The sequence below is a fragment of the Sus scrofa genome, chromosome 6 (genome assembly GCF_000003025.6).
Source record: "Sus scrofa isolate TJ Tabasco breed Duroc chromosome 6, Sscrofa11.1, whole genome shotgun sequence".
Taxonomy (NCBI): domain Eukaryota; kingdom Metazoa; phylum Chordata; class Mammalia; order Artiodactyla; family Suidae; genus Sus; species Sus scrofa.
Window position 1 is genome coordinate 110,965,080 of NC_010448.4, and position 9,240 is coordinate 110,974,319.

The 9,240-nt window shown below is 38.7% G+C and overlaps 1 protein-coding gene across 1 annotated transcript in view; it reads left to right on the plus strand.

The window, feature by feature from the left end:
- Nucleotides 1–7,719, plus strand: part of TAF4B (TATA-box binding protein associated factor 4b) — a 117,163-nt gene extending 109,444 nt beyond the window's left edge. Inside the window, exon 15 of the mRNA XM_003127875.3 lies at nucleotides 5,857–7,719. Within this exon, the coding sequence (XP_003127923.1) occupies nucleotides 5,857–6,024 (168 nt within the window). The 3' untranslated portion in view covers nucleotides 6,025–7,719. The remainder of the gene's footprint in view (nucleotides 1–5,856) is intronic.

A 9,240-nucleotide genomic window follows, 5' to 3' on the forward strand; every position in this document is an offset into this window, starting at 1 on the left:
ATTAGAACTCAAAACCCATGATTACATGTCACATGAGTCTACTTAGACATGTTAGTTCCATAAAAGACAGTTGAAATGAGACACTTAGAGGTGACAGGATTCTAGGGCGGAAGTTAACCTGCAGGGTTGTCTCTATTCCTAAATAACTCAAAGGAATGAAACAAAATTGAGAAAAGTGAGGGATCTGTTACTTAAAGTTCTGCTTGTTGACCAGCAGAGGGCAGTCAGTCTCGCAGCTCAGTATTTTCTGTGCTCTGCTGCCCTTAAGGCCTAAAAGCTCAGGTCTTTCAAATGTGGATTTTCAGTGTATTTGTTTTAGGAAGGCCAGGCATCCTGAACACTTTTGTCTTTGCTTCCAAGACTTAGAAGATGTTTGATATTTGTTCTGGAGCTAGGTCTTCTTTCCACTTCCTGTTCTCTATGTCTAGTTCTTATTTTTCCTTCAAGTGTAAGACTTGAGTTATCCTTTAAAAGCTGTCCAGGTGACATTGGGGTTCAAATCAAGTAGAGAGTCTGAGAAATGTAATGAATCTTTGCCACTTAGAGGTAAAAACATCCAACTTCTGTTCCTGGTTAACTGTTAAGATTCAAGGACACATTGGTGTTTTCTTGGTCTTGTGATTCAGGCAATAGAGTGGAAGAAATGGACATCTGCTCCTGGAAACAGTATTGATAAGTGTGGTTGGATTTGAGAAGCTTATGAAAACCTTCCTATCCCAGGATACATCCTTTTATCTACCTACCATTTATCTGAAATGCCCAGTAGTTAGCTTTTTAGCTTTAAGCCTTCAGAACTCAACTAAAATACAAAAATTTCACTAAGAGGGACAAGGTAAGACAGGACAAATTATTTCTTTAAATTAGCCAGGACTTAAGAGAATAGGACATGGGCAGGAAAGTTTAATTTGATTTAACCGGGGATGGAAAGAAAGATCTGGAAGTAGGATTATATTGTTTCCTGCTTATTATAAGCCCTCAATGCCTCCTAACTGATGAACGACATTTATAGAGTATATACTGTATGCCAGGCATTGTTCTCTTTTAATCCTCAAGCCGACCTTATGAGATAATTACAGTTACTGTCCCTATTTTGCAGATTAGGAAACTGAGGCACAGAGAAGTTAAGTAATTTGAGGTTGCTTATGGAGGAGACAACCTGTATTCACCACTGTTCAGTCATCCTGTATATCTTATGCTACCAGAACAGTTCCTTGCCCATGGTAGTTGCCCAGGAACCCAGATAGCTCTTGGATTGAATCAGTGTGAAGCTAAGCAGCCTTGGATGGTGGCTCTCGGAAACAGAGGCCCCTGAGAAGTCACCAAGGCCCTCAGAAGGATTCATGAAGCCCCTGGGCTCAAAGATGTTCTTTCTACTTCTCCGTATAGCGGTAACATAATTTAAGGAAACACGGGAAAAGATGAGACGCTTTTAAAGGTTTTACTTCATGGCACCTGCTCTGTTAAGTTGGGTGGGGTGTGGATAACTGGTTATTTTTAATTTTTAGTTTCTTTCTTAAAATGGTGTTATTTCTCAAACTGGTAACTGACTGTTCTGTTTTCTCTTGTTAGAGCAAAATAATTGCTCAGAAGTTTCATTATAAAATAAGAAACTTTATTTAGTAATATAATTGAACAGATTAATGAAGGCTAACATATTGACCTGACAGTGTTAGAGAATTTTTACATTTAGGTTTGATTATACTTCTGAAAATATCTCTTGTGCACTTAGTGAATTATTTGTTTCATCTTCATTGAATTTCATCTTCTGTTTTGCCTTTTTTTTCATCTAAGTGAAGAATGCTGATTAAGGGATATCTTCATGGGGAAAGTCAATTGGGAAAACCCTCTATTTAAGAAGCAAATAGTACATTCTCAAGAGTTTTTTTTTTTTTTTTTTTTTCTTTTCTCTTCTTACGAATTCTGGTCTCTTTGTATTCATGTTCTTTAGCGTCGACAGTATAGTGTAACCAGAAAACAGTCGTAGACAACTTTGAGGAAAGGACTTGGTCAAGAAGAAAATTAAAACTGATGGTGCAGGCAGGTTAGAATTTCTTTTCCACCCTCCTTACCATGGATAATTGAGAGCTAGCTGATTATTCTGGCCAGGTCAGTGTGAAGCTGACAGGTCAGGTTGTGCTTTTCCCAAATCACAAGCTGTGTCTTTGTATCTAAGTTCAAGAAAGATTTACTTGCCCAACAGTCACTATTTGGGGGAAGAAAATGCTATCACCTTTGTAAAGCTGTGAATTGTAAAAGACATTTCTGTTGGGTTACTGAATGTCCCTTGGGGTTTGTTTCATTTCTAACATTGCCTCAGGCCTTCTGCCGCATCCTGTTGGAATGACCTCCTTTTCAACCCTGTGCTGGCAGCTGTGATAGGGCTCTTTCCCTTGGATCCTTCAGGCTTGTCACATGACGGACGTGAACTGTGACCCCTTTGTTCCTTACCCAGATGATTAGGTCGCCTTGATTTTTTTCTATTTAACAATTTGCCTAATTTTCTTTCCTCCTTGTTTCCTTTTTAAATTTCCTACTTACACAAGATTTTTTTGGGTGCCAATTTAAATTTTTTTAAATTGAAGTATATAACATCGGTGCAGAAAAGTATACATGAAATCATGAAAGCTCACTGAATTTCCACAGCACAAACATACTTATGCAGGCAGTGCTCAATTTAAGAAAGAGAACATCACCAAATCCCAGAAAACCTCTCCTATCAGCTTCTCCCTTAAGGGGAATCATTGTTCCAACGTCTATATCTTTGCCTGTCTTTTATTTTTTTGCTTTTTAGGGCTGCACCCACAGCATGTAGAGGTTCCCAGGCTAGGGGTCAAATTGGAGCTACATCTGCCGGCCTATGCCATAGCCATAGCAACACCAGATCCGAGCTATGTCTTCGACCTACACCATAGCTCACGGCAATGCCAGATCCTTAACCCACTGAGCAAGGCCAGAGATTAAACCTGCAACCTCATGGTTCCTAAGTCAGATTCATTTCTGCTGTGCCATAACGGGAACTCTTTGCCTGTTTTTTAAACTTTATAGAAATGGAATCAAACCATATTCCTTTGCATCTGGATCCTTTCATTTAACATTTTCATGATATTGTCCTTGTTACTTGGTTTGTTACTACTGTGTAGTATTCCAGTTGTATGAATAGTCCACAGTTTATTCAGCTCTTAATGAACATTTGGACTGTTTCTAGTTTAGGGTGATTATGAATAGTAGTGCTAAATACTCTTATACATGTCTTTTGTTAAACACATGACATGTTTCTGGATGTTTATATAGAAATGAAATTGCCAAGACATAGTGTATCCATCTAGCCATTTAATTTAAAATTTAATATAAAACACTAAACGAGGGATTTTTGGCATACTCTTGGTAGGAAACATTTATAAACATATATAGATTCAGCTTTAGCGTAATATATCTAATTTTTGGCTAAGAAAAGTGCCTCTAGCTAAATGTACTGTAGTTTTAAACACACATCTCCTGTATACAACAAAGTTCCTGCTCAGTGCCCATGATTCGTTTTATTAACTTCTTCCCAATGTGTCTTTTTTTATCAGTGTTCCAAGGCTGAGTTGCGTGGGCCCATTCTGTAAAATTCTTATAAGATTATTTTGACAGTGATGATTTATAAAAGAGTACATCTGTGTTGGGGAGTTCCTGTTGTGGCTCAGCAGTTAATGAACCTGACTAGGATCCATGAGGATACGGGATCAAACCTCATTCAGTGGGTTAAGGATCTGGTATTGCTGTGGGCTGTGGGGTGGGTTGCAGATGCAGCTTGGATCCTGTGTTGCTGTGGCTGTGGTGTAGGCCAGTGGCTGTAGCTCCGATTAGACCCCTAGCCTGGGAACGTCCATATGCTGCAGGTGTGGCCTTAAAAGACAAAAAGACAAACAAAAACAAACAAACAAAACAAGAGTGTGTCTGTGTTATGCTGCCAGCTAAGTTGTGGCCTCAGCAGGGAGGAGTGGTGTGCTAGTGCTTGACTGCCATGTTTAGCCAAAGCTCAGAGGCTGGCACTTGTATTTGTAAAACTTGCGTTCATCACCAATAACCTTGCCGAGGTGAAGAGAGACTGGCTCCACACTGAAGAGGGGCTCCAGCAGAAGTAGCCAGGCAGTTATGCAGCCCACGCTAATCTTTTTGTCTTTATAAAAAGATGTAGACTTTCCAAAATTGGTTCCAGGGATGCTTTTGAGCAAGTTTAGTGTAATGAGTATAGAAATGTGATTGTGAAATCATATTCTTTCAGAAGTGAACAGTATCTTTGAAGGAATTTTATTTAACTGTGAGATAAAGTATTCCCAGTCCTTCTGTGAACGTATATGGAATTAAGTTGACTTGTTTTGACTATAGTGTTTTAGAGCCCTTAAAGAGGATTTCTTTACCTTCCATCAAAACAAAACTGAAAACCAAAAATGCAGAGGGAGTAATTAAAATTTGATGATTATAAAAAGAATATTATAGAACCCTAAGATTTTCTTCCTATGCTAGATGAATGTCTTTCCTTGTATAAGTTTTTCAGTAGGGAAAGGAAGGTTGCCAATCCAATTGAGATGTTTTCGAAACAGTTTGGTTAAAAAAAAAAAAATGAGAGAGAGAATGGGAGAACAAAGGATTCATTTTTTTGCCAAAATACCGTTTGTTTGAGTAGTCTGTGTTTTTTACTTCTTCTTCCAATCTGTTTTTAAAAACAGTGACGTATAGGCATATTGATATTTGAAAAATATCAATACGGGAGTATTGAATGTCATTTGATTTTGAATGACATTTAGAACTCACATTTGCTGTTCTGTTTTGAATTAGGACATCCAGTTGAGAAAGTATTGCTGAGAATCTATGTTGTTCTAGGAGGTGTAGAAATGATAGTCCCTGTCCTCAGAAAGCTTATGATCTAGTGGGTATGTGGTGGTGGTGGCAGCATATAGAAATTACTGTAATACAGTGTAAGGTAATTGCCACAGTGAGAATTCTTATGGGGAAGGGAGGGCAAGTAGAACCATTTGAAATGACTCTTAAAGGATGAGTAGATGGGCCTGGAATGGCCTTTTGCCAATCTCTGCAAAGGGAAGTAAGGCTGAGGGGAAGCCGAGTAATGAACTTGACCTGATGTGGGATATAATATGGAACAGACTAAGAGCGTTCACTTTAGATCAAATTTAAAATTGAGTCCCAGCTGACTGTTGCTGGGTGACATTAAATAGGCCCAGTTTCCTCATTTGGTGAATGGGGACAGCACCCATGCCACTTGCTGCAGTGTTGTAGGAAAGAAAAGAGATAATATGTAAGGCGCTTAGCAGAGCTCTCAGAGTACAAGTGTTCAAGTCGCTGCCCTGGACGGTGAGGAACAGTTGAAGGTTTTTGAACCATGGAGTGGTAGGATCTGAACCATATGAAGCTTTTACTTTTATAATTGACATGCAGAAGCCTACACACAGTTGAAGTGTACAGTCTGACAGGTTCTTACATATATGTACACCTGTGAAATCATCACCGCAGAGTAATGACCACATCCATCACTCCAAAAGTTTTACCTAAGACCTTTAAAGAGGACAGTCTGCCCTGCGATGTGCAGCAAAGAGCGGAGTGAAGTGGAGAAGCCAATTAAGAGACTGTGGCCCTGGTCCAGGTGAGAGAGCGTGTGAAGGCATGAATTAGTTGCAGCAGCAGTGGGTCTCCCCAAGAGCCTGGGCCACTGGAGAACAGGGTGGAGCTGCACCGTGATATTGCCTCCAGCACCTAACCCAGGGGCAGAGGCTGGTGGGCTCTTGCCAAGAGATGGGTTCTCTCTTTGTGAAAGATTGCTGACTTTAAACATGCTTCTTTCTTTATTTTGTTTAGGGCTTAAAAGATAACCTTTTTGCTTCTGGGACATCCAGCCTGACAGCCACCAAACAGTTGCTTCGTCCAAGAATCACAAGAATATGCCTCAGGGACCTGATCTTCTGCATGGAGCAGGAGAGGGAGATGAAGTATTCCCGAGCTCTGTACCTGGCCCTTCTGAAGTGACCACGGCCCTCTCCATCCAGATCCTTGCTGTTTACTGCCAAAGAAGACATAGAGAGCGTTGTCGCACTGACATGAAATTTCAGTTTCTGGAAAATCATCACCAATAGGGAAGACCATTGTTTACAGTTACAAACTTTTCTTATATTTTGCTTGTCTATCCCATGAGGTTCTTAATGACTAGGATTCAGCTTTGTCTTGTGAAAATTGGTTGTGAAATATGGTTTGCACAGAAATAGGCACCTGCCTACCAATGTGTTTAATATTGCAAGGCCCTGTTTGTTAGTGCCTGCCTCATTTGCCCAACAGTTAACAAGTAAGGTGTCTTTCCCTGATACGCCCTGCACTGAGATGCTGGGAAGAAGAGTCACTGCTTATCACGAAACTGTATGTATTTCATCCTGTACAGAATTGACTCAAAGTGTTAGATTTGGGGGCTAGAATCAGAAGTTGCTTAGCTAATTATGACCATCACCTTCTGTAGTTGAAGATGACAAGCCACAGGGTAAGGCCTGTGGCGACTTTGGTCAGCTGAGTCCCATTGTTGTCAAGACATTGACAAATGGGGATAGTTTGTGCTTGAGGTTGCTATTCCCTGGTTTAAGGTCACCACGTGCTGCTTCTGATACTGAAGGGGGGAACATCCTTGTTGGGGAAACCCATAAAATTGATACTGCTGATATACCTCGTTGAAAATGGAAAAGACGAGCATATAAGAAGGAATGGTGCATCCAAACTGATGGGGCTGGGCCAGCAGGAATGAAAATGAAATCATAAAACAGGAAATATGCTGCATACAGCTAAGAGGGGCAGGGGTTGAGTTGGAATTCCAAAGCAACCAATACATATTTTGCTGATAGGAAAAAAAAAAATCACAGCCCAACCAAAAAAAAAGGAAAATACATCAAACTTTTTCAAATTATAGTATTTCAAAAGGAGGAAGTTTTTTCTTTTGTTTTGTGTATTGCTTTAAATCTCAAGAAGGATAGTTTTATAAACTCTTTTAGTTACTCTTAAACTTTAAGCATCTTGTTGCATTTAAGAAATCCTAATGGATGATTAGAAATTTCCAACAATAGGATTCCATTTGGGATTCTATACTCAAAAGGTAATGTCAGCATCTTACTCGTGGAGATCTCGGCTCTAAATATATTAGGAGAAGCATGTTATATATATTCCTCTGAGGAGGAAGCTGACATTTTGCAAAACAAATCCTGTTTTGTTTTGTTTTTTTTAATTCCACTTTTGTGGCATGTAGCCGGTGAAAAATAATAGCTGTAGTTAGAATCACATACAGAAAGAGCAAGTAAATCCTCCAAAGAAGGTTTAAAAAAGAAAAAGGGAAAGCTGTGCTTCTTAGGAAAGGAATTCAGGGGGAAAAAACCTCAAGTATGTTATTCTTCATCCTGTTCTTCCCATCGGGACTGTTATGGCCATATTCTATACTGTAGTTAAGTTTTAAACTGGCCACGTTTTTTTGTTTCAGCAAGTTCTTATGTAAAATGCTATAAATTATGTATATGTTAAAAGAGTTCTTTAAGAAGAGATCTATACCTAAAGTTGTTTTTGTATATTTAAATGCTTAGCTTTATTTTTTGGTAAAGTGCAGCATAATCCCATATTTGTGTATAATCTTATTGATCAGATGTTTAAAATTATTTCAAATACTTCATTAAAATAATTATTTTATTATAAGAACAACTTTGTTCAATCACTAACTTTGAAAATATGGCCCCTGAAGCTGGGGCCTGGGCACTGGATCTTTCTTGGCTCAGATTGTTCCTTACTTTGGAGTGTGAACATTTGGGTTCCAGAACCTCACTTCAGATCCAAGTTCCTGTATATTAAAATAGTTGTAAATTTGCACAGTATTGACTCACAGTGAAAGCTACACATATCATTCCAAAAGCTTTTCTTGGCCCGTCTAGGTTTTCTTACAAAGGTATTCTTTTTCAAGAGGTATTTTTTAATATACATGTTTAAACTTTGTGTTGCAAAGTATATCCTTACACACAAAATAACAAAAATAGCAGACCCAAGGTATTCTTCCACTCAGTTTGCAAAATGGTGACCTTGGGGGCAGATTTGATCCATAAAGGCATTCTCTGTGACTCACACAGTACTGCCAATATTTTAATCACACACACAAAAAAATCTGTATTGTTACTTCTTTTGAAAAATTAGAAGATCTAGAATGTCTAGATATACCCATTTGTATGACAGTCTGCTGGATGTATGGGGGGCATAAGTTTACTTTCCTTTGACCCCTTTAAGCATTGAAGTTTGAGACGCTGCCTTAAATATTTATCTTGTGATGAACAGTAAAAAAGAAAAGTACCAGAAATTCTCCATTTACTGTTTTTGTAGGCAACTTTATTGAGGCATGTTTACAAATAAAATTCACCATTTTATCCATTTAATTTTTAATATGACCAATGGACCTTTTAAATTGTTGCCTCCTGAAACAATTCTTTTTTTTTTTTTTTTTTTTTTTTTTTTTTCTTTTTAGGGCCACACTCAGGGCATGTGGAGGTTCCCAGGCTAGGGGTCAAGATGTAGCCACTGGTCTACACCACAGCCACAGCAACGCCAGATCCGAGCCACATCTGAAACCTACATCACAGCTCATGGCAACACCAGATCCTTATCCCACTGAGTGAGGCCAGGGATTGAACCTGGTCCTCATGGATACTAGTCAGATTCATTTCCGCTGAGCCACAATGGGAATTCCACATTTTTTCTTTTAAAAAAAGGAAAGTTTTCCATTGTATTAAAGCCTTTATTTCTTTTTCTTGTTTTTTTTAATTGAATGAAAGATTCTTTAAATTCTATAGTGCTTTACAGTTTTTAAATTTTTCACACCTATGATTTATTTTATTACTCAACGAATTTATTACATTTATAGTTGTACAATGAGCATCACAACCCAATTTTATAGCATTACCTTCTCACAACCCCAGTGCATCCCCCCACCCTGGAACTGTCTCCTTTGGAAACCATAAGTTTTTCAAAGTCTGTGAGTCAGTATCTGTTCTGCAAAGAAGTTCATTGGGTCCTTTTTTCAGATTCCACATGTAAGTGATAGCATTTGATGTTGGTGTCTTGCTGCCTGACTGACTTCACTTAGCATGGAAATTTCTAGGTCCATCCATGTTGCTGCAAATGCCATTATTTCTTTGCTTTTGATGGCTCAGTAGTAGTCCACTGTGTACATGTACC